This window comes from Synchiropus splendidus, chromosome 8 (assembly GCF_027744825.2).
Source record: "Synchiropus splendidus isolate RoL2022-P1 chromosome 8, RoL_Sspl_1.0, whole genome shotgun sequence".
Taxonomy (NCBI): Eukaryota; Metazoa; Chordata; class Actinopteri; order Syngnathiformes; family Callionymidae; genus Synchiropus; species Synchiropus splendidus.
Genome location: NC_071341.1, coordinates 16,466,701 through 16,490,489, shown reverse-complemented (window position 1 = coordinate 16,490,489; position 23,789 = coordinate 16,466,701). Strand labels below are relative to the sequence as shown.

The 23,789-nt window shown below is 48.4% G+C and overlaps 7 protein-coding genes across 8 annotated transcripts; 2 read left to right on the top strand and 5 right to left on the bottom strand.

The window, feature by feature from the left end:
• The first annotated feature begins 338 nt into the window (after positions 1-338).
• On the top strand, positions 339-3,868 carry sbds (SBDS ribosome maturation factor). 2 transcript variants are annotated; one of them, XM_053872506.1, is made up of 5 exons: positions 339-907; positions 2,368-2,497; positions 2,595-2,795; positions 2,871-3,035; positions 3,585-3,868. In XM_053872506.1, the coding sequence occupies exons 1-5, from the start codon at positions 522-524 to the stop codon at positions 3,708-3,710; spliced, it is 1,008 nt and encodes a 335-aa protein (XP_053728481.1). In that variant the 5' UTR covers positions 339-521; the 3' UTR covers positions 3,711-3,868. The 2 variants fall into 2 exon arrangements, with proteins under 2 accessions (XP_053728481.1, XP_053728482.1); XM_053872507.1 differs by lacking the exon at positions 339-907 and adding an exon at positions 921-1,217.
• A 282-nt stretch (positions 3,869-4,150) lies between these two features.
• LOC128763450 (claudin-9-like) lies at positions 4,151-5,046 on the bottom strand. The gene is made up of 2 exons (XM_053872230.1): positions 4,439-5,046; positions 4,151-4,160 (listed from the first exon to the last, which is right to left on the bottom strand). Exons 1-2 carry the CDS (start codon positions 5,005-5,007, stop codon positions 4,151-4,153), a joined length of 579 nt encoding a protein of 192 aa, XP_053728205.1. The 5' UTR covers positions 5,008-5,046.
• Positions 5,047-5,879: 833 nt separating this feature from the next.
• cldnj (claudin j) lies at positions 5,880-6,515 on the bottom strand. The gene has a single exon (XM_053872508.1). The coding sequence runs from the start codon at positions 6,513-6,515 to the stop codon at positions 5,880-5,882; it is 636 nt and encodes a 211-aa protein (XP_053728483.1).
• A 579-nt stretch (positions 6,516-7,094) lies between these two features.
• LOC128763573 (claudin-4-like) lies at positions 7,095-11,013 on the bottom strand. The gene is made up of 2 exons (XM_053872512.1): positions 10,474-11,013; positions 7,095-8,317 (listed from the first exon to the last, which is right to left on the bottom strand). Exons 1-2 carry the CDS (start codon positions 10,954-10,956, stop codon positions 7,655-7,657), a joined length of 1,146 nt encoding a protein of 381 aa, XP_053728487.1. The 5' UTR covers positions 10,957-11,013; the 3' UTR covers positions 7,095-7,654.
• A 2,400-nt stretch (positions 11,014-13,413) lies between these two features.
• On the bottom strand, positions 13,414-16,428 carry LOC128763449 (uncharacterized). The gene is made up of 2 exons (XM_053872229.1): positions 15,763-16,428; positions 13,414-14,344 (listed from the first exon to the last, which is right to left on the bottom strand). Exons 1-2 carry the CDS (start codon positions 16,403-16,405, stop codon positions 13,584-13,586), a joined length of 1,404 nt encoding a protein of 467 aa, XP_053728204.1. The 5' UTR covers positions 16,406-16,428; the 3' UTR covers positions 13,414-13,583.
• A 1,215-nt stretch (positions 16,429-17,643) lies between these two features.
• Positions 17,644-18,491, bottom strand: LOC128763572 (claudin-4-like). Its single transcript, XM_053872511.1, has one exon. It carries the CDS (start codon positions 18,452-18,454, stop codon positions 17,831-17,833), a length of 624 nt encoding a protein of 207 aa, XP_053728486.1. The 5' UTR covers positions 18,455-18,491; the 3' UTR covers positions 17,644-17,830.
• A 4,420-nt stretch (positions 18,492-22,911) lies between these two features.
• LOC128763393 (claudin-4-like) lies at positions 22,912-23,571 on the top strand. The gene has a single exon (XM_053872150.1). The coding sequence runs from the start codon at positions 22,912-22,914 to the stop codon at positions 23,569-23,571; it is 660 nt and encodes a 219-aa protein (XP_053728125.1).
• Positions 23,572-23,789: the final 218 nt, after the last annotated feature.

The following is a 23,789-nucleotide window of genomic DNA, read 5'->3' as shown; positions in this document are numbered from 1 at the left end:
CAGTTATAATTAGACTCGAGACTAAATTACTTTGTTCTTCATTCAACGTGGTATAAAATTAAATCAATATTTCTTATTACAATGTGACGATGCTACTTTGGCAAGTTGCAATCCGGACTGCCTGCGTTTAGTCAACAAATGCGCTAATGCTGAGAGAACGAAAAGAAGCGAATCAAATCATTGGAATACATAAACGTAATATATGTGTTTCTTATATTGATTTTATTTTCTACAGGGGCTACTGATCACTCCAACCCAGTAGGTGGCGGTAATGTGGCTTCCAGGTGACTGCGAGAGTCAATCAAATTCTACCTAAGACAAATTAATATCAGTTCAAAGCAGAAAACGGAAGTTTGGCGACCACATCCCATCGCTTCTGCAGTTGGGGCTGGAGTTTTGAGGTGGTGGGGCATGTCACAGGCAGTGACAAGGGCAGCCGCAGTCGGGGACAAATCGGAAGTGCACTGCGCGATTATCCGGTGGCTCACAAAGCAACTTGGCTGTGGCGGACCGAGCTCCCAATGGGGAAAGCAAGAGATCTAACCGAGTGCGACCGTGGCATGATCGTGGGTGCAAGGCGGATTGGTCTCGACGTTAGAAAAACTGCAGATCTGCTGGGATTTTCACACACAACCGTCAGGAGGGTTTACAGAGAATGGGTCGAAAAGGATAAAAAGTCCAGCACTCGCCAGCTCTGTGGACGGAAACGCGCCGTGGATGACCGAGGTCAGGGGAAACTGGCCAAACTGATTGAAGCGAATGGAGACGCGACCGTTTCTCAGATAACCAAGTATTACAACAAGGGAATTCGAACACCCATCTCCGTGCGCACAACTCGTCGGATCATGAAGGAGATGGGCTACGTAAAAGAAATGCCTCCCGGCAGCACCACTGCAAAGTGCAAACGGTGAACATATCGTTGTATATAAACTCACTTGCACTAGTTCTGCTTCTAAGGCGGAACTACATTGCTTTGCATGACGCCACGTCGGCGGACACTGATCGCGGGAGCACAAAACTACGTCACTGAAATGCGAGGCCACTAGCGTCTGTTAGCTGTAGCGTCTTTTATAATTATCACTGTTTAAAATGTCTATATTTACACCAACGAATCAAATTCGGCTCACTAATGTGGCTGTGGTTCGGATGAAGAAAGGAGGGAAGCGGTTTGAAATCGCGTGTTACAAGAACAAAGTTATGAGCTGGAGAGCCGGAGCGTGAGTGAACATGTCATGATCTGATATCGCTGTCGTGTATTGCCGTGTAGCACTTGCTTTCACTGGGGGGGGGGGGGGGCATGACTTTCTTTCTGAAACGTTGCTTCTGTTGTGCCATTTCAAAGTGGCTAATACGAACCAAATGGCACTTAAGTCGTGTATATATATATGGAAAAGCTCACTCAGCGTTGTTGTTTTTAATGCTCGCCAAGTATTCAAGCGTATATTAAAGTTAAATGTACTTTACAGGACAGCAGAGGTCACGGCCGTGATGTCTCGTTTAGAGAGTCAGATCATTGGAGAAAGGGCAAGAACAGAAATGAGAATATCATAGGAACGTGTGGAGAAGTTTGGAGGACAGAAGGTTTGGACCAGCGGAGGGGAGAGACCGGGTTGGACCATGGATGTTTAGGTGAAGGAGAGGAAGACGTGACTAGATGCTGAAGATGGAAAATGCGTCAAGATGAAGAAGACTTGAGGAAATAAGTGGTGGTTGGTGAATCAGTGAAAGGCTCGAAGACTTTATGAAGCAGCATGTTTCTGGCACAATTTCACATGAAACTTCTCACTGAGCTTCAGCTGAGTCATTCTTTAGGACACTGATACATGTGTTTTGATCAATGCATGCTTGTTCGTCTGCAGCTGAGCAGGATGGACTTGTCAGATCCAAACCACGACGAGGATAAAGACTGGTTCTGACACATGACGCTGGGCCCAGATTTAAGCTATAAAAATTAAGATTTACATGATCTGAGTGCAGAAGTTCTGCCTGGTTGAACAATGTGGCCTAGAAAATCAGTTAATAAATTCTGGACTGCGGTACTTACACCCCTGTTGAGAGTTCATGGATTGGAAGTAGGTGAAATGACTTGTGACTAGGAGGATTTATGGTTACACAATCATTATGTTTAAGTTTTGATAATACAGAGAGAATTTAGTGTGGGAAGCAATGGCAAGGGCTGGGAGGCTGAAGTCCAGATGACCTCCTGAGAGCAGCAGTGAGATAGGGGATGAAGTGGACAGGAGCCTGGCCCATGATTCTCAGACTCCCACTCGGTTGTCCTGTTGATGTTATGCTGTGTAGCCCTCTGTACAGATGCTGGAGAGATGATCAGATTTCCCTTTGACTAATAGTTCTGTTGTTCTCCAGGGAGAAGGATCTGGATGAAGTTCTGCAGACCAGCTCTGTTTTTGTGAACGTGTCGAAGGGTCAGGTGGCCAAAAAGGAAGACCTCTCCAAGGCTTTCGGGACGGACGACCAGACAGAAATCTGCAAACAGGCAAGTGCCGGCCACATCAGGTGCGAGAGTGCTGTTGAATGGTCGGTGAAGGTCCAGTCTCAGTTCCGCAGACGCCTAACTTTCTGTGTCTGCTCAGATTTTGGCCAAAGGTGAGCTGCAGGTGTCGGACAAGGAGCGACAGACTCAGATAGAGTCCATGTTCCGGGACATCGCCACCATCGTGTCAGAGAAGTGCGTGAACCCCGACACCAAGCGGCCCTACACGGTCAGCCTCATCGAGAAGGCCATGAAGGACATCCACTACTCTGTCAAGGTCAACAGGAGCACCAAGCAGCAGGTCCGGTCCCTTCCCAGATCCCATCCGTGAGCCCCCTGAACCAGCTGCTGATTCCGTATTTGGCACTGCCCACAGGCTCTGGATGTGATCCGGCAGCTGAAGGAGACCATGGAGATCCAGAGAGCCCACATGAGGCTGAGGCTGGTTCTGCCAGCGAAGGAGTCCAAGAGGCTGAAGGAGAAGCTGAAGCCCATGCTGGAGGTGGTGGAGAGCGAGGACTTCGACGAGGAGCTGGAGATGGTGAGAAGTGATGGACTGTGACTCTTCACTTCTGAATCGTCATTTAGTTTTTATTCAAGTCATTCAAAAGTCATGATGTATTCTCTGAAAATACTATCTTGATTTGTCATTTTCAATTTGACTTTTTAAATTTATTTTCCATATTATTCATTAAAAATGAATCAGCTGTGTGATGAGTGAAAGAGAAAAGTAGTTCATCTTTTCACTATAAAACAAATGCATTTAATTTTTCAAAGCTTTATAAAACAATTGCGAGTATGTTTAACTGACTTTTGTTTTTGAAAATGAAGATTACTTTTTTCTACCTGTTTTTCCTTATGTCTTTGATTCCAAAATATAAACATTTTACTCTTTTAGTGTAGTTAAAATAATATTTTAGTTTTTTATTAGATATGTTAAGGTATGTTTTTCCATGCTAAAACATAATTTCCTGTAAACATTAACCCTGACATCTAGTGGTCATTTGCCTCAAAGGCAGTGCACCCGTCCACAGTGGAAGTTGGGCTGCTGGTACGGTGTTAGATGGTGACGTGCTCTGCTGCTCCTCAGGTGTGTCTGGTGGACCCGGGCTACTACCGGGAGATCGACGAGCTGATTCGCTGTGACACCAAAGGTCGAGGGTCGCTGGAGGTTCTGAGCCTGATGGACGTGGAGGAGGGAGAGGAGAAACTGTAGAGCAGTCCGGAGCTGGCTCGTGAACTGATGTTAGTTGTACATGTTGTGTATACGTTTTATCTGGGGCTGCTGGGGGGAAGGAACCAGGGGCTTTGTTGGTTTGGTTGGACCAGGTTGATTGTGACTCCCTGCGTGAGGAATAAAGTTTTTTTTTCTCACTTGTTTTGTGCTGTGTTGACGAAGCCCCGAAGGACCTCTGTGAGTGTTCACAGCTCAGAAGAAATGTCTCTGAGTCACTAGCTGAAATATATGACACGAAGTGACAAGTGCTTCATCCACTGGTCCCCAAAACCTCACAGATCAATTCCTGAACTCCCATCAAAACAAACTGGACCTTTGTTTGTTCTGATGGGGAAATAATACAAGATTTGAATTATTTAAATATTATGTTATCATACGAGAAAGTGTCTGCTTTAAATATCCTTTCCTTTCCTGCAAGTTCAGAAGTTTCTGTAAAAATTGTTCCAGAGTGAAAGTGCAGATGCAGCTTTTCTGTTCATTAGCATCTAATCATGAGAAGTGTCCTATGTGTAACATGTGGTTTACACATTTTTCTTTTTAAGCTATAATTTGATTTTTTTTGTGTGAAATGTTTTTTAGTTAATTGTATTTATTTTATTTTTTTACGAAAAGGTGTACTTCATTTAATTTAACGGAAAGTATTCAAAAGTGTTTTAAACATGATGAAGTAATAACCAAACCTTAATATTGTGAATATTATCACAGACTTTTTATTAAATATGTCGGTGGGTCTTAGAAAAGTGTGACACCTCATCACGAGGAAGGCGCCCCCGACGACCATGAGCGAGAGAGATATCCAGCCGAGGTACAGAGCCGGGCCCCAGTCCCTGCGTAGCAGCCTGGCGCTCTGCAGCGGCTGACTAGTGTGGTGACAGGTCCAGGCTGTCGGGACCAGCAGCAGGATCCCGGCCAGGACAAACAGAACACCAGAGGAGACTGTGATCCACGGTCTCTGGGGGAACAACACAGCTCCCGCCACGCCCGCCACAGAGGCCCCGATTCCCACGATGATGGCAGCCAGGATCAGAGCTCTCCAGGTGCGGAAACTTCCAGACAGACTCATGAGAGCACGGTAGAAGGAGCAGTGAAGGGAGCCGTCATGAGCCAGATCCCAGTGGTCCCACCGCAGCCAGACCCCGTCCCAGTAGGCCGGCAGCGAGGCCGTGGTGTTGCCCAAAGTTCCACTCACTGTCCACAGAGGCAGACTGATGGTCAGAATGGAGGCGATCCAGCCGATAAAGGCCACTGCCAGAGCGGCCCGCTCCACTGAGATCATGGCTGCGAACGCTAGCAGCTGGGACGGGGAGTTCCAGCTTGTAGCTGCATGTGTGTGTTCTGAAAAACCAGTCCTCTGGCATTCAGGAGCAGGTGAGGACTCGGCCGGGCGGAGAGGGAAGCCCTGTTGCTGTGCTGTGATTTAAAGAGACAGAACCACAGGCGAGGACCAGCAGGTCAGGACTCACAGGTCAGGACCAGCGGGTCAGAAGTCACGGCTCAGAACCAGCAGGTCAGAACCAACAGGTTAGGACCAGCAGGTCAGAACACACGGGTCAGAACCAGCAGGTCAGAAGAGCAGGCGGACCACGATCCACCTGACCTTCTCACAGGGTCAGAACCTTCAGGGCAGAACCTTCAGGTCAGAACCAGCAGATCAGAACTCATAGGACAGACCCAGCAAATCAGGACCAATAGGTCAGAACTCATGGATCAGAAACACAGGTATGAACCATCAGGTCAGGACCCACAGGTAGAACCCGGTCAGATGCTTCACGTCAGGACCCAAAACCATCCCAGAAGAGGTGCCCCCGCCTCTCACCCCAAACTCCATTACACCATGAACGGAATACGTGGTGGAAAATGAGTGAATGATTTCTGACGATGAATGAATTATCATTTATTGCATCGGTTATCAACTCGGTGACAGGGCCGGTGACAGAGGAGAAACTGAACTGATTTCCAGTTTGAACGGTTTGAATCTGAGTCGCCCAAAAATCCTCAAATTAAAAGTGAAGATAAGATGATAAAAGTGTGTTTTCACATGGTCAGAATTCAGAGTTTCCATTGGAATGTCCCAAACGTCCGCAGTCTAGGGGTGGACACAGCCCTGGCACTCGACCTCACCTTGCTCCTGGTGTCTGGAAGGTCTCCTCACACATAGTTCTTGAAGGCGTAGCTGCTGCTGACGGGGGTCCGCGCACGCCTGTACCCACCGGAGGGAGTCCCAGACCTCTGTGAGGGACAGCTCAGGCACAGAATCCCGCCTCCGCAGAAGAGCAGACCGGACGTGATGAAGCCGATGTAGATAGCGGCTCCCAGCTCTCGCTTCAGAACCTCGGGCACTCTTGGGTTGTAGAAGTCCATGATGATGGTGTGGGCGGTCCAGGCCACAGGCACGATAGTGGTGAGGGCTGACAGGCAGAAGATGACCCCAGAGGCCAGCACCACCCGGGTCTTGACTTGCGGGTGACCCAGGCAGTTGGTGCAGCGCGCCCCCAGCAGGAAGACGAGGAAGCCCAGACAACCCAGGACCAGGCTGATGCAGACCAGGCCGCGGGCCGCCTGCAGGTCCGGCGACAGGTCCAGGAGCGCGTCGTAGAGCTTGCACTGCATCTGGCCTGTGTACTCGCTGACGCACGTCATCCACAGACCCTCCCAGAACACCTGCATGACCACCAGGTGTGTCCCGATGAAGGCTGTCACCTTCCACATTGGCAGGGCGCAGATCAGGATGGTGGCGGCGACGCCCACCATGGCCAGACCGAAGCCGAGCTCCTGCAGGGCCATGATGCCAGGCTCAGCACCTGCAACACACATGGGAGGGTCAGCCACTCGCTCAGAGCTTCTTCACTTTCAGGATGTCCCACACCCAGAACCTGCTTCTGGCTCTACTCCGCGTCACACATTAAGCTTCATTGTATCAATTTGAGTGAATATTTGAGCTCACGCAATGGCCTTTGTTTGTGAACAGGTGAGCCAGACTGTCACATGAGACTCAAGCAACAGTGAGTCGACTGACAGGAAAAGTGAGGAATAATAGGAGCCTCGACATCGAGTCCTCGATGAAACGAACGATCAGAAACATCCGAGGCGCTTCAGAAGTTTCCATCTTCACGATGAGGAACCACCACTCTCCAGCAGGGGTCAGTGAAGACTACCTGACTGAAGAGCGACAGACAGATGTGACTGACGCGACAGACTTGAATTGATAAACAGAGACAGGCTCTTTTAAGATAAAGAAAAGACACATGAGTCAGACGAAAGGTTAGACAGACGGAAAGAGTCAGACAGCTTAAGAAATGGGTCACAGAGACAGGCATGGCGGAAGGTTGACACAGATTAGTGATTCTCAACACGAGGCTCAAATTATTATTGTTTTATTAATTTATTTTAACGGTCATTACACTGTTGTAATGTGTTATAAGTTAGAACAGCTTATTTCACGACTTAAACATGTGTCTCCAAAGTCAGGCCGCATTGGAACCATTGAAACAACACTGAAACAAGGGAAGAAGTGTCACATGACTGCATTTTATTTGATCACAAGTGCTCTAAGATTTAAAAAAAAAAAGTACAAATCCTTCATAACTCAGAACTGAAAGACAAAACATGCGACTAAAGTGCTTTTTGATTTCTCTGACGTGAGGAGGAAGCTGTTTTTAGACAGACCGCCTGCCACATTTGTATCGGTGGAACTGGACGAACCGGTCAGCTCAGGTTCACAGATCCCAGCTGAAGCTGCAGTTTCTAGCTTTGTTTACATGCGCAACAAGAAGGAGGACATGTAACCATGAACCAAATCTAAAGTCACAATCAGACTCTGAAGTCGTGTCAACAAACGGACATGTTTCAAACAAATAACCGCGTCACGTTCAGGCAGAAGAGAAGAGGGAAGCCGAGAATGATCAGTTCTATAGAAGGTCCCCTCAGATGTAAGTCTTTGCCGGCGTGGAGGAATACACCGAGTCTTCTCTTGAGGTTCTGTTCAGGAGGAACTTCTCAGACGGACCTTCCTCCTCTTTAGGGGGGCAGCTGCTGCACAGGAGAGCCCCACCCAGGACCAGCAGCCCTCCAGCGCCCCAGCCGATGTAAAGGGAAGCACCTAGCTCGCGTTTCTGGGCATCCACCAACACCGGGTTGTAGAAGTTCCTGATGATGACGGAGGCGGTCCATGACACCGGGATGATGCACAGCAGACCACAGATGATGAGAACCACGCCGGCAGCCACCGCCACCCTGGCTTTAGCCCTTTGGTCAGAGATGAAGTTGGTGCACTGGCCAGCAGCAAAGGCCATGAGGATTCCAGCGAGGCCAGTCACGATAGAGACCACCATCATGGCACGGGCGCCCTGAAGGTCGGTGCTGAGAGCCAGCATGGAGTCGTACACCTTGCACTGCATCTGGCCGGTGCTCTGGACCACGCAGCTCATCCACAGACCCTCCCAGATGACCTGTGAGGTCACGATGTTGCTGCCGATGAAGGCGGTGACCCGCCACATCGGGGTGCCGCATGTGATCAGTACCCCAATCCAGCCGAGGAGGCCCAGCGCGCAGCCCGCCATCTGCATCTTGAGGGAAGACATGGTGCTCTCCGAGGCGTCGTGTGAGAAAGTGGCGAGCCGACGGTGACAAACGGGTGTGAGGCAGAGGAAGAATGAGGCGGAGGAGCCGAGTCATGAACGAGGCACGGCAGCATTCTTTGTGCGCGGAACAATTAAGCTTCAGCGCGTATCATGGACGCTGCCAGGGTTGTGTTTCACTGGCTTTTGTTGATGCCAGGAAAAATCTGATCGAATCAGGACATGGACTGCGGGGCTGCGGGGCTGCAGGGCTGCAGGGCGGGAGGGGGTTTGGCCGGGAGACATGGAGGGACGCAAGACGAAAAAAAAAACGTCATTAGTTAAGATTAATGGTAGCATTTTTGAGACGGCATTCCTGAGCCCTATTCAAGTATTTATGACCGGTGACATTTCTGGTTCATGAAGCTCAAACCAGTTCCTGAGATTGACAAAGATAGTAACTGATGTGGACAGTGGAAAAGTAAACTAAGAAAGGTCAGACTCAAAGGAATAAACTGATCAATTGGTGCGAAGAATTTGACTTCATATTAGCTCAAAATGACAAAGTAGGGAGAGGAAACTTTGTCTTAAATATCAAGGTGGAACATAGAAAATACGATTGGTAAAGGGCCTTGCTTACATACATTGACACCAAGTCACCCATTCATCCATTCACGCACACAATTGCAGGAGAGCTTCTCCTCTGAGTCTCTCCTTGATGACTGAGCATCTCTCTCTCAGAGATTCTCTTGGTCACTGGTGACTTCAGGTGAGAGGAAAAACCCACCAGTCAGTGGAGAGCGTTGCCTCCCGGCTCAGCTCTTTCCTCACCATGACTCTGATCTGTCTGTCCATCTCATGCTGGTGAGGTGGACCCAAGGATAGTAGAACTCCCTGTCCAACCTGGACAGGACATTCCACCCTTCCAATAGAGAACCATGGACTTAGAGAAGCTGATCCTCATCCCTGCTCCATGGAGCCAACGAGCACATTGTGAGACCCTCTAGTCAACAATGACTGCACAGGCAAAAACAAGTCTGACCAAAGGACAGCAATGCAGACCAGAGAAAAACTCTTCATAGAGAAGGTGACCTCCCAACACTGAACTCAAGCACCGATAGTCTATGTCTCAGCACCAACCCTCTAGACACGAATAGCAAGACTTCCTGCCATCACTCTCCTTCAGTTCAACCACCACCTTCAGCTACGTGCCACTGCTGGGGAGCCACAATTTTAAAAGATGACCTGGGCTTGTTTTGTGCTCCGACAGGTTTCGGCTGGCATGTGAGGCCGAGGGTGTGGCCCAGAGGTAGTGCCATCAAGCTGCACTTTCTGGGACAACAGGGGTCAAAAGAGTTCAAAACCTTTTTGATTGGATCCAAGCACCTTTGAAAACTAGGGACGCAGGAAGGGACGACCTTTCTTCATCAGTCTGAGACCCAGAGGGATCCAGGCTGAGGAAGTAAGACCCCGACCTCTGCGCCGAAAGGTCAGGTGAAATAAAAATTGAGCAGAAAGACTGTGGGGTTTAAAGGAGCAGAAAGATTTTCTATAGTTTATTAATGTTTATATTTTCCCAATGTCATTATTGCTGTCTTTAATTCCTGCCTCCAGGCTCCAATGACGCGAGCTCAAATCCCTGAGCTAAGGAGATGTCATTGATCCACTCAGCAGGAATGTGGTCGCAACTGTAAAATCTGCGGGCCATCTGGTCTGACCGGTCGGTTCAGTTACGCCCGATCCTCACCCGGTGCCCCAGTTTGATTCTGAGATTTCACTACGTCAGTCGACTCCACGGCAAATAAAAGGCGGGAAATCCCTTCCACAGAAAATGTTTTATTAAATATGAGCATTTCAAGATTAAAAAAAAGAATAAAGAGAACACAATAAAACACAATGATCGGTCCTTCCTCAGCAGCAGAGGGGGACAGAATCAGCACACTCTCAGTCCTGGCTTCAGTTTGGAGCCCAAACTTTGCCTTCCACCGAGGAACCCTGCTGCTCCGTTAATCTCAGTCTCTCGGTTCCGAGTGGGCTCAGACGTAGGCCCGGCTGGTGGCTGTGGACCGGGCGCCGGAGTACTTGACGGGATACTCGTTGCCTTCCTTGGGTGGGCAGGAGCTGCAGAGAAGAGCGCCCCCGAGGATGAGCAGCGCGGCGGTTCCCCATCCGATGTAGAGCGCGGCACCCAGTTCCCTCCTCTGAGCGTTGATCATGACGGGGTTGTAGAAGTCCCGGATGATGGTGTTGGCCGACCAGCAAACCGGGATCAGGATCAGGACGCCGGCGCAGATGAAAGTAATCCCAGCGGCGATGGCCACCTTGGCTTTGGCGCTCGGCTCCTCCACGAAGTTGGTGCACTTCCCGCCGGCGACCCCGAGGATCACCCCGAAAACGGAGACGATGATGGCGATGACCACGAGGGCGCGGGCGGCCTGCAGGTCCTGCGGCAGGGCCAGCAGGGAGTCGTAGATCTTACACTGCATCTGACCCGTGCTCTGCGTCACACAGTTCATCCACAGTCCTTCCCAGATGACCTGCGCCGTCACGATGTTGGCGCCGATGAAGGCCGTGACCTTCCACATGGGGAGGGCGCAGACGATGATGGTCCCCAGGAAGCCGATGACGCCGAGGGCGAAGCCCAGCATTTGTCGTCCCATTGACACCATGATGATGTGAGCTTGTGAGCAGGCGGCTGGAGAGCGGAGGTGAAGAATGTCTGCGGGTGACTTGGTCTGGTTTTAAAAACGTCTTTGAGGAGGTGGAGTCACGACGTCGCTGACCTGAAACCAGTTGTTACACCGGCCTGGCCAGATTCTTTTCATCATCTGTGAGCGGGGAGTTTCGACGAGATGAGCATCAGCCACCCGACGACTCATGCAAATGGCCTCCGCATTCTCACTTTGAAGCAGGCATCTCTGTGATTGGCCAGCAGACAGGAAGTGACCAGAGTGTGGTTTTCACCTTACGTGAAATCAACTGTTAGGCTCGTACCAACAGGAAGTTGTGGGCGTCTGTAATAATAACAGCATGTTTTCATTTGAACACTGAGCTGGACTTTCTGTGACGTCACCAGCGGCTTCTGAATCATTCAATCCCTTCTTATTGAGCCACTTAAATCCTCATGTTGAATTCAGAAGCACTGGAACTGTTGTTAACTATCAATAACATCATCAAATGATAGTGACGGACTGGACACGTGCGAGTCAAACTGTGAGCTCAGGGTTGAGCAGTTCCAAAGTGAAGCGAGAAAATGTAAATGTAAAAAACAAATATGACAGGTGATTCTCCACATTTGAAATGAAAGTTAAGACTGTAAGACACTCGATAATCAATCATACTAAAGAGCGAAATCAAAAAAAGGAAGTCGTGAGATCAGCTTTCCTTGTTTCAGATATTATCTAAACAATGGCAGCAAGAGTGGCAGCTGTAATGTTGAAACTGCGACGTCATGAGACCAACTGCAAACAAATTGAAACCATGAAGGCTGAGATGCCATCAGAAACCGAACAACTGGCGTTCAACAGTAAAATAACGTTTAAAGACAAACTGAGACTAAACAGTCCATTTGTAAGGGGCACGTGAGATGAGAATCTAAAGATCATATGAGCTGTGACACCTCTCAAAACACATGGCTGAGTGAGGAATCACACGAAAATATTTTTCTCAGACCTGTGACTAATTCAGGAAATATTCTAGGTTTTGTCCCAAGAATTTCCCATTGACAACGAATGGGAGGAGGCCCAGATTCTCCTCCTGTAGTAGCACGGGTTCTCCTCTGAGTCTCTCCCGGATGACTGAGCTTCTCACTATCACAGAGTCACTTATAAGCTGGTGACCTCGGATGAGAGGAGAAACCTATCTGTCAGTGGAAAGCTTTGCTTTTTTTTTGCTGAATCTGCTGGTGCTCCTAAAATACCCTCAGCTACCCTTGCACAAGTATCTATATTCAAATCAATAAAATATCTCAGTAGTTGGAACCGGGTTATTAGTATTGTGTCATCACGAACCAATGATGCAGATGATGGCTATGAACACCAGTGAACAACAGAAGCAGAGAAGAGGAATAATTGTAAATAAATGAACTTCCTGGTCTGGTGCAACAGGAAGTGATGACGCTCAGAGAGTTTCAATAGAATGAGCGTCCACCAGTATTTCTGACGCTGGATATACAGTATTTGCATCTGCTCCAATTTGTTGTGGACCATTTTTGTTTATTTGACACTGAGTTAAGTGAATATGAATGATTTTTTTCTCATTACAAGTCTTCAGGGGCAGAAATGTTCTTGGTCCAACTACTGCAGGTTGAAGTTACACGGGTAAAGTATCTTCCCCACCACCAGATAAACAAGTCCGACCAGCCTGTTTCCCTCTTTACTTTCTTTGATGCCGTCCTTTCTTTTTCTGTCCCCACTTTCCAACATCCTCTGACTGTCAATCGCTTCCTAGACCGACCACCTTCTTCCTCCTCCATACCTCCGTACAAACACCCCTTTCATCGTCCATCATTCCCTCTAGCTACCTTTTTGTTCCTTCCTTCAATCTCTTTTTCTCTTTTATTGTCCCTTGGACTCCTCAGCTCCGTCATTCATTGCTGTTCAGCTGTCATCCCCACTCGTCCTCCATGAGACCCCATCCACATGACACCTGTCTTTTCTTCCCCACATATCACACGTTCATACCTGCCACTTGTCGCCTTCACTGGCAGTCGACCAAAGCCCCCTGTGGATCAGCGTCACAAGGTCCTTCCTGAGAAGAGATCAATGAATCAAATCATTTTTTCAGTTTTCAATTTCTTTTATATTTTAAAAGTCTCTTTCATTTGTTGAAAGTTTTTTACTTGTATTATTCCATTTAACATATTTGTAGTACTGTTAATTGTATATTTTTTGTGTTCATTTATTATTACTGTTTTATTATATTTACTGCTATTATCCCAATTACTGCTCTGTTGTTTATAAACAAATCACACTGCACTGTTTGATCATGTCACTTAAACATATAAAAATACATATGCATGAATGAATAAAATTACCCTTAAATGGTAACACATTTTCATCTCAAACCTTTTCGTTGAAGAAACAAAGACAGTTTGAAGAAAAATTCCAGAAAGAAATCAACAGACATTTTCAGTTTCGGCAGTTTTATTAAACGTCTCAGATATTTACATCATAAACAAACATATTTACAGAAGGTGAGACAATAAATACAATGAGCGTTCCAGGATTCAAACCTTCATCTTCCAAATCGTCACAAAGCACACCAACAGGAGTTCATAGAGAGTGGAGGGGGGTGATCACAGGTACGGGCCACCCGAGTACGCGGTCGGCGCCGCGTACGGTTTGGCCGGTCCATAGGAGCCGCTCGGTGTGTAGGCCTGGCTGGAGGCGGGCGCGTACACCGGCCCATATGTGTTGACGGTCTGCGCCGGGTACGGGTACATGGGCGCCGGCGCATATCCTGGATATCCGTACATGGGTTTCTGAGGCGGGCAGGAAGTGGTCAGCGTGATCCCGCCCACCAGAAGGATGGCGGCGGAAGCCCAGCCGATGTAGATGGACGCTCCAATCTCTCTCCTCTGCGTGTTGACGGTCAGCGGGTTCTGGAAGTCGGTGATGGTGATGGTGGCCGACCAGCACACGGGAATCAGGACCAGGACGGCGGCGAAGATGATCAGGCAGCCGCCCAGGATGACCACTTTAGCCTTGGAGGAGTCCCTCTTCAGGCAGCTGGTGCACTTGGCGCCGATGAAGGTGACCATGAAGCCGATGAAGCCAAAGACCAGCGAGATGATGACCAGAGCGCGGGCGGCCTGCAGGTCCCTGGTCAGTCTCATCAGCGACTCGTTCAGCTTACACTGCATCTGCCCGGTGGACTGCTGGACACAGTTCATCCACAGACCGTCCCAGATGGTCTGGCCCGTCACGATGTTGGCGCCGATGAAGGAGGTCACCCGCCACATGGGGACGCCGCAGCAGACTGAGACGCCGACCAGGCCGATGAAACTGATGACCTGACCGGCCGTTTCTTTGCCGATCCTCCCCATGACGCTGCCGCCTGTGCGAGTGTGGCTCTGGATCTCAGACGGCCCGAGTGTTTGTCAGGAGGAGCTGCAGACCCGTCGGGCCAGTTCTTCAGGTTCCACTGAATTCCTCCTCGAGTCAGAGGCGCGGCCCGAAAACAGTGCCGAGCGCACCTTTGTGTTTTCAAATGACAGAGGGAGAGAGGAGAACTGTGGTGGGCAGACTTGGGTCGACTAACTCATCAATACAATCCTGTGAACCAACAAATTTGTTCCACAGCTAGGTGGCGCTGCAGCAGAGGAGTGTTCCGATGTTTCACTGTGGAACTGAAACCCTCGTCCTTCACCTGAACATTAACAGGAAGTGACGCTTCGCTTCGAAATACAAGTTTCTCTCCCTCCTTCTATCTTTCCCTCCTTCTTTCACTTATTTCGATACCCCACTAATATCTCCTCTTTCTTTAGTTGCTCCATCTCTCCCTGACCTCCTCCACCACTGTAGACCGCCCCCTTTATTTCCTCATCTTTATCTTACTTTGTTTAAAACTCATTCCTCCCTTCTTCGTCTTACCTCTACTCCCTTCCTCCTTTCTTGCGTGACTTACTATCTCTCTTATTTTGAACCCCTACTTCTTGATTCCCTCTTTCCTATTTCACTCTCTCCTCCTTCCTAATTTCCTCCCTTCTTTCATCCATGCTTACTCTTTACCTTCTTCAAAGATCCCTTGCATTCTACTATCTTTCCCACAACCGTTCCTTCTTTACTGTCTTCAATTCATCCCCGTTTCTCTCCTTTGTAACTTTGATCACAAGATCACTTCATTGTTCTCTTTCTTTCTTCTCTGCATGCATCTCTCATTGACTTTCATTCATCACACTTTCTGTTATTCCCCCTTCCTCCCTTCCTTCACCGACTTCTCTCCCTCCTCTAGCTCCTTTCATCTGCTTTTCCTTTAATGTCCCTCACCTGATCCATCTTTCCATCCATTACTCGATCACCATGCGACTAAGAATTTGATTCATTACACGAAAACAAGTATTTATCCATGTTTTTAATAACAAAAGTGCAAACTGAGAAAATATTTAAAATACAATTCATGATCAGTAGTTGTGAGTATTATGAGTTGAAATATAGCATCCATCAGATGAAAGTTTAACAGACACAGGTCCAGTGAGAGACCAAACATCGACGCAGGTTTTCTCAGTGGAGTGTGTAGGGCTCTGAATATTTCCAGAGAGACATGGACCACACTGAGTTACTTTCATGGGCAGCTCACATTTAAGATGGAGGCCCACAAAAGTTTCTCACGCTCCATGACGCATATTTGCTTCAGTTACTTCCTCAAATACACCTAAAACACGTGTTTAAACCGAGGGATAACGTCCAAGAGGTTGGTTTTCTGATTCAGATTTAAATCTCTAAAGGATCATCCGGGCGGCTGGCAAACATCTCACACGTACTCTCTTGAGCTGCTTTCGGACTTCATGGGCTGGAATTTGGGCACGTGGGCGTGGTAGTGGAGCGGCTGTTCTTTGGGGGGGCAGTTCCAGCACAGCAGACCGCCCCCCATGAGCAGGAGGGCGGCGGCCGCCCAGCCAATGTAGAGCGAGGCCCCGAGCTCGTACCGCTGCGCCGCGATCATCAGAGGGTTGTAGAAGTTGCTGATGATGGTGTTGGCGGTCCAGGAGACGGGAATCAGACAGAGCAGGCCCGACACGATGAACAAGACTCCAGCCAGGATGCAGGCTTTGGCCTTGGAGCGCTCATCCTCGATGCAGTTGGTGCACTTCCCTCCCGCGATGGCCAGGACCAGTCCGAAGATCCCCGCCAGGATGGAGATGACGATCATGGCGCGGGCAGCCTGCAGGTCCTGAGGCAGCGCCAGCATGGAGTCGTAGACCTTGCACTGCATCTGGCCCGTGCTCTGGACCACGCAGTTCATCCACATGCCCTGCCAGATGGTCTGCGCCGTGATGATGTTGGCGCCGATGAAGGCCGTCACTTTCCACATGGGCAGGGCGCACACCACGATCACCATGAACCAGCCGATCACCCCCATCGAGATGCCCATCATCTGAATCCCCTGTGAGACCATCTTCGCTGGTCGTGCTCGGCAGGCCAGAGAGTCGCGAGTCAGGAAGTCGGGCGGTTCTTATACCGAGTTGTGTGAGTAGACAACGCAGACAGGCGGGCTGGCGACAGCAGCACTCTGGCCTGCGATTGGCTGAGAAACGTTTACCCCAAAACAAACCCACTAACCTTCAACGCCGCTGACCTCTGTGAAATCTGACCCAAGGAGGGCAAACGCACTTCTTTTACCATCAACACAACATTCTCAAGAGGAACAATTGCAACACAAAGTTCAATAGAGTCCACAACAGTGGCAACTTTCTCAGCTGACGTCGATAAAGTTCACTTGTTTAAAACATCTATACGATCTTTACTGAAAATGGTTGCTAACGTACAGCACTCTTGGATCAACCACACTCAATCCTCGAGTCCGACAGTCACAAAACTCACTGTTCCACCGAAGCAGTCCTCGCAAAAAAGCAAAAGCGACGCACAACAAAATCAGTCATGAACATGTGCATCAGCACTTTCTATAATTCATATTCTGAAGTCTAAAAATCAGAGTTACATTTTGGAAACTGAAGCTGGAGTGATAAATGTAGAAGGGATTTGTTAAGATGCTTAACATCGGTTGTGATAGCTGTTGGGTTTGAAAATTTATAAAACACAACAAAATCATTGAGTGAGAGGAAAATAAATGCGACAAAATACAGTTTTCATCAAACGGGATGCGGTGGCATTCAAAATAAGAGCACCATTGTGACATCATGCAGTCGGGAACTAAGACGTCTGAGAGTACCTTGCTCCTTCATTCATGTTACATTATTAAGATGAAATATAAATGTTGTTATTAGAGAGTGACTTTATGAAATGTGTCTAGACCAACACAACAAGAGAAGGTTCCATCACGCCGCTATTCTAGCCTCGCACGCTGACCTCACTGTGCTCTTATTTTGATGTGACCTCATAGGTTTTAAATTAAAGAGTGATTTTAATATTGAGATTCAAAAGAAATACAACAACAATACAATAAAATTCAGGTCATTTTTTTTTCTTTTCTTATAAATATCATTAGTGAAGTCAAAATTTATTTTAAATTTATTTTTAAAATATATAATAAATAAATATAGAAACAAATCCTAAATCGTATTTTCATTGGATATTTAGGATATAAATCACAAAATAATTTGAGAAGTTTGGCAGCGAGAAACAAATAAAAAAAAACTTTGTTCAAAGTTATTAGTCAAGATATGAATTGGCAAAAAATGTTTTATTTACAATTCCAAACAAAGCAGAAGACAAACAATGAAATGCTAAAAGACACAACTCAACACAAACACTGGAGCTCTTCGTCACAGACTCCTCATCATCGACACAAATGTAACTTGAAAAAAAGGGAGTGTTTCCGTGGACCCGAGTGGTTCAAGTCTCTTGTTTTTGAGCTCTCTTCTCAGACGTAGTCCTTGGGCGCGGTCGATCGGGGAGCAGAGTACTTGGCAGAGTAATTATCCTTGGGGGGGCAGTTAGCGCAGAGCAGGCCACCGCCCAAGAGCAGCAGGGCGGCGGCACCCCAGCCGATGAACAGAGCCGCGCCCAGCTCCCTCTTCTGCGCCCCCATGGTCAAGGGGTTGTAGAAGTCCCTGATGATGGTGTTGGCCGTCCAGCAAACGGGGACGAGGCACAGCACGCCGGCGATGATGAAGAAGACTCCGGATGCCACGCTGATCTTGGCCTTGTTGGCCTCGTCCTCCACGCAGTTGGTGCACTTGCCGCCGGGGATGGCGAGGAGCACGCCGATGGCCCCCAGCAGGATGGAGACGATCATGAGGGCTCGGGCGGCCTGCATGTCCCGGGACAACGCCAGCATGGAGTCGTAGATCTTACACTGCCTCTGGCCCGTGCTCTGGACCACGCAGCTCATCCAGATGCCTTCCCAGGAGGTCTGCGCCGTCACGATGTTCTGACCAACGAAAGCCGTCACCTTCCACTGAGGGATGGCGCAAGCCACAATGGTGCCGACCCAGCCGATGAGGGCCAAGACCATGCCCAGAATCTGCAACCCAGCTGCAACCATCCTGTCGGTTCCTGATGCCAAAAAATGTCCAAGAGGCAGGCGGAGAGGAAATATCGGGAGAGGAGCGGGAGCGGGTCTTTTATAGTCTGAGCCCGGGTGGGGCTCCGCGAGCCACAAACCCCGCTTCTCAGCGTCATGCTCTGACAGCGGCGGGCAAGTACCATCACGTCCATCATAGACAAGCGCAAGAGCTACGGTGACTCACTAGTTTTGCTCCAAAAATACTGACACTTCCCTCAGAAGACCACAGCCAGTCACATTTTCCACCTGAGCTAATGATCATCACAGCACAGTTTGAAAAATCTTTGTCGAGGCGAGAGCCCAATCGAAGGCCCTCACTTCCAGGGGTCTGGATTGCACCCCAAAGACAGGTCAAGGTTCAACCCAATTCAGGCCGACGGACAGTTTTACAGGCCAACTCACCGCGGTTTTAGGAGCATGGGAGGAGACCAGTTGTTTTGTCACTTCTTTCTTGCAACACAGGAGCTAAAAGGCTTTACGATCCCCGCTATATTACAGAACAGGATGGGCGCAGGTCAAACTCTTATGTCATAACATCTGTGACAGGATTGAGGTGAAATATGCAAATGAAATGTCCTGAAAACCGGTTCCAGATTTCTGATTTCTTAGGAACTGATCAGGCCTTTTCCCTTCCTCAGAAGCCAGGCAGCAGGCGTTGGAGCGGCGCGGGATCAGACAAAAGGGTCAAAACTTTGTGTTGTTTTGCGTCAGTTTAGAGACTCTTACTGCTCCCTGTGCAATACAGTGATGTAGTTTTCAGTCTTAGAATTGTTAAGAATCAAATTCAGAACCATGATAGCGCTCAACATCAAGGATTTCCCGATGCTGAGTCGCCCCCTGAACGCACCACAGAGCTTCAGCATCAGAACACATCCTTTCTGATTCACTCCTCAGTTGAGCTGCGGACCACTGCGGACCACTATTTTAATCTCATACACCAATGGTTTGCACTCAAGCGTTACCTGAATTAAATTAAATCTTTTTTTTTTAAATAGCCCCGACTGCAACGGGAGAGAAATAAATTTTAATTAATATAACAAATATTGACAACTCCAGACCCAGAGTGGCCGAATGCTTTTATGTATGCATTATGTACAAATCGAGTCCAGGGTGATTCATTTCATGGAGTTATTTTCTGTGAAGTGATGTTATTAATTTGGAAGCAGGAGTCACCAGGAAAACCTAACTGAATATATCACAACTTTCTTTCTCCATTCTAATCATTAATATTTTATTAAGAATTAAAAAATATGACAAGAACTATTGTAGATTGCTGCAGCAGTATTTAAATCCAGCAAGTCCTCCCAAGTTCTCCAGAAAACCCTTTGTCTGGAGAGACATTGAGGTCAATTGCCAACTTGTTTGTCGCCCAGAGAGGCTGGGACATGAGGTGATATTCATGAAGTCAACAAAGATTTCAAATCAAGGATCCGCTGCTGTCCCTGAGGACTGGCACCTAGGGCATGATAACCTCTGACCTCTGGTGTTTGATCTTTCCATTGCAGAGGTTTCAGGTTCGCGGGGCAGAGGTGAACACACAAACTACATTTGTTCACAAGGGTGCGATCACAGAGACCCACAATCATACTGCTCTGTTCTCTGTTTTTCAAACATTTGAGATCACAAGTCCCAAGCGAGCCATTTATCGGGGGTTTCATGAGAAAATATGTGAAATTTAAAATACATTTCTCAATAAATAAAATGGAAATTTAATGAAGACAGTAGGTAGTAATTACATTTACACCAACGCTTTAGTCCAACAAGCATAAATGAAGGCTCATAAATGAAACCACATGAATCCACTTTGAGTAGAGAGAAGCACTATAACATCTTGTTTATAAAATTTAAATATAGCAACAGGTAAGATGTAGTTCAATGGCACCATGAAACAAATATTTTTAAAAACTGTCAAAAAGCATCTTAGGACTTTTCTTTTAAACTACTTTTTTTTTTTTTTACAAACAAAATGTTTTAAATTAAGTATTAGTGAAATGTTGACTGAAATAATTTTACAATTTAAAAAGAGCTGCTCACATGGAACTCACAGCAGCAATACAGTGTAATTGTTATATCCACATGTAAGAGGAAGGGAAACCGCCTGACCTGGTGGCGGCTGCAGACGATCACCGCGGCTCCTCGCGTCGGGTCCTCCTGATTGATCGATGAGCCTCAGCCGTTTGGATGTTGATAGAAAAGACAGCAGAAGCACCTGCCAGGTGATTTGGGATGATGACTGCTGCAGAAAAAAAAGCGAGGGGACACTGAGAAGGGGCGCAGAGAGAGAGAGGGACTCAGACGCAGGGGACATGAATGGAGTCTGTGTTCGGACTATAATACCTCTATTTTGTCCCGCCACGGATCACGGAAAGTGCCGAGGCGGCATGTGGAGATTGAGTTCCACACGCCAGGAATGTCCACAATTAGGAGCCCGAGGAGAGATGGAGCTCAGGGTGACACCTGAGGGTTCGGACTCACAACCCCAATGACACTGTATTTCACTCTGATCTCATCCATGTTGACGTTCATTCAGGCAACACTGGGAATCAAACCCTAAACCGTCTGTCTGCCGTGTGCCACATTCGGACTGCAACATCCGTCAAACTGAGCTGTATGTTTTCAGTTAGCTTGTCATGTGACCTGGTCAGCTGTTGTACAAGTAACGGGAGACATGTTTTTGAAACGTAGCCATTAGTGCAGTGAAGCTATGGTGCTAAATAGTAATGTTTTCTCACTTCTCTTCGAGAAAATGTCGAACCACAGCGAAGAAATGAGTCTCTTTATTTGGGACGTGATCTAGATTTTTTGACTCGTACAGTGACAGAAGCTGCATGATCAGATTTGTGATGTGGTTGTTCGAAACCGCTGCAGGTGTCGAGGCAACAAGTGTCAGCAGGCCGACGGAGCCAAGCCCACAATCCTGCAAACAGATTTTGTTCTGGAGCTCTCAGAGTGTTGCAGCAACCAGGAGGGCGCGGCCGACTGTTTGTGTTCAGGCCTGTATGAGCCACCGTGACTGCTTGGTATCCGTTGCACTTCTGTATCAATGGGAGTATTTGTATGAATAGTTGTGACAGTAGCAAACAGACATCCAAGTAGTAGTAACAGAGGTAGTGGCATAGCATCAGTGGTAGTAGTAGTATTTGTAAAAGCAGTTGTGATAGCCAGAGTAATAGTAAACTGTAAACATACTGTATTTCTTTTAGTTTGTTTGTGTGTGACGGCTCATAAGAATGTGTGTGTCAACAGAGTGAGACTGCTCAACTGAAGTCACAGTTTCTGTGGGTTCACACGTCAGGTCACATGACCAGGCAGGATGCTGAAATAGAAAAGCCTCAGAGCTGAGTCATCGTCCTGGGCTCCTCTGAGTCACGAGAAACACAAGCATCTGAAGCAAATGTTTGAGCTTCGGCACACCAGCTTCATGACCTCGATCTCACATGTCAGTGAGCACAGCTCACCTCGAAAGGAAACATCATTTATGGACATGAACTCCTCGCGTCTCGCTGGCCACCTCACTCTCCAGAGTGAGCAGAGGGTGACAGTTGACACCTGACGGTGAGGAGAACCGGTCCGACCTGAACGTACTCCCACGACTGTTTGTCGAAGCCACTGCGAGTGGAAACATGTTGACTTCAGGACCAGCGTTGTGACCTCGCTGAGATTTGCGTGTGAGACACTCGAGTGCCAAGTGAAGAGAGTAAACAACAGGAATGTCTCGTGTTTTGTCTACTCATGAAGAAAAACTGACAAGATAAGATAGGGCTTCCTCCGGAGGAACCCTGAGATGTTTACCAGCCAGTTGATGACCTCATCAAACTGCGCCGACAGACAAAACAGCAACTGTTTGGCTAGTTGCGTTAACTGGAGCTTGCTTGTTCGTAACTCACGAAATGTCCATCTTAGGCTATTTCTAAAGATTGTAATGATTGCTGGGATCACCGAGAAGAGGAGCCGTGGTCACTGTGACCAAATTTGAGCAATGTTGATTTTTGTTCTTTATTTTCATGCCTTTTTTACTTGCATATTTAAACAAACATCAGCTGTTCAAGACAACAGCTGCGGTGCTGGCGATGCTACTTTCTTCACTCACAAAAGTGGGCGAAAGAAGACCTGGAGGTCCTGGTTCATCTCTTCCCTGCCTGCACGCTTCAGGACTCTGGGAGGAAACCAGAGTGCCGGAGGAAACCCACACGAGCACTTGATCGCTCACAGAGAAGCCGCCACATCTCAGACAGATCTCTCTTTGTCACTCCTTCGTACTTTAAAACAATGAGGGGCACAAACGTTCCCAACGAAGTTCCGACTGACTCCACCTTCGGGGCTCGGACTTCTATAAAGAAGCATCCACCTGCTGCTGCCTCCAGTCGTCCGCTGGACCCCGAGCCAGAGAGATCCGGTATCAGCTGGAGGACACAGGATCCTCTGTCCCGCTCGGCATGGCCTCAGCAGGTCTGGAGATCCTGGGACTGATCCTGGCCGTGGCCGGGTGGCTGGGCGTGATGGTGACCTGCGGCCTGCCCATGTGGCGGGTGGCCGCCTACATGGGCCAGAACATCGTGGTGTCGCAGGTGATCTGGGAGGGACTGTGGATGAACTGCTCGGTCCAAAGCACCGGGCAGATGCACTGCCGGGTCCACGACTCCATGCTGGGCCTGCCGGTGGACCTGCAGGCGGCTCGAGCTATGGTCATCGTCTCCATGGTGTTGGGCGTGGCGGGCATCGGGCTGGCGGTGGCCGGGGCCAAGTGCACCAACTGCAGCCACGACCCGGACAGTAAGCCTCGGCTGGTGCTGGCCGCCGGGGTGGCCTTCGTGGTGGGGGGGCTGCTGCTGCTGGTGGCCGTGTCCTGGACCGCCCACGCCATCATCCTGGGCTTCTACGACCCCACGCTGGAGGAGACGGGAAAGAGAGAGTTTGGAAACGCTCTGTACTTCGGCTGGGCCTCCTCCTGCCTGCTGGTCCTGGGAGGGGCGCTGCTGTGCTGCTCCTGCCCCACCAAGAGGCCCGCAGCTCAAACCCCTCCACCGGACCGGACCAGATACTCGGCTGTCAAAACCACATCCACCAGCGGACACAATAGGAGAGACTACGTGTGATCATGTGACCTCTGGAGGGACACCATCGCCTCAGATTGGAATTAAAGATGCATCAGACGAAACAAGTGTCGTGGGGTTTATTTCTCTGTTGTAATTGTAAACTTCCTGTTGAGTTGAAAATATGTTTTTGTTCAGGAGCAGTCAATGATTATAGGGGATTAATAAATGGTCAATTAATATCGCTGATAATCCTTTTTTTTTACCTCATAAAATTAATA

Coding starts and splice junctions, on each gene's coding strand:
- sbds (XM_053872506.1), top strand. CDS start 522: ATGGGGAAAGCAAGAGATCTAACCGAGTGCGACCGTGGCATGATCGTG. Junction 908..2,367: donor ACCACTGCAAAGTGCAAACG/GTGAACATATCG, acceptor GTTGTTCTCCAG/GGAGAAGGATCTGGATGAAG. Junction 2,498..2,594: donor AGACAGAAATCTGCAAACAG/GCAAGTGCCGGC, acceptor GTGTCTGCTCAG/ATTTTGGCCAAAGGTGAGCT.
- LOC128763450 (XM_053872230.1), bottom strand. CDS start 5,007: ATGATCTCAGTGGAGCGGGCCGCTCTGGCAGTGGCCTTTATCGGCTGG.
- cldnj (XM_053872508.1), bottom strand. CDS start 6,515: ATGGCCCTGCAGGAGCTCGGCTTCGGTCTGGCCATGGTGGGCGTCGCC.
- LOC128763573 (XM_053872512.1), bottom strand. CDS start 10,956: ATGGTGTCAATGGGACGACAAATGCTGGGCTTCGCCCTCGGCGTCATC. Junction 8,318..10,473: donor CTCAGAGGAGGGAACTGGGT/GCCGCGCTCTAC, acceptor GACGCCTCGGAG/AGCACCATGTCTTCCCTCAA.
- LOC128763449 (XM_053872229.1), bottom strand. CDS start 16,405: ATGGTCTCACAGGGGATTCAGATGATGGGCATCTCGATGGGGGTGATC. Junction 14,345..15,762: donor CAGCTCAAGAGAGTACGTGT/GAGATGTTTGCC, acceptor ACACTCGCACAG/GCGGCAGCGTCATGGGGAGG.
- LOC128763572 (XM_053872511.1), bottom strand. CDS start 18,454: ATGGTTGCAGCTGGGTTGCAGATTCTGGGCATGGTCTTGGCCCTCATC.
- LOC128763393 (XM_053872150.1), top strand. CDS start 22,912: ATGGCCTCAGCAGGTCTGGAGATCCTGGGACTGATCCTGGCCGTGGCC.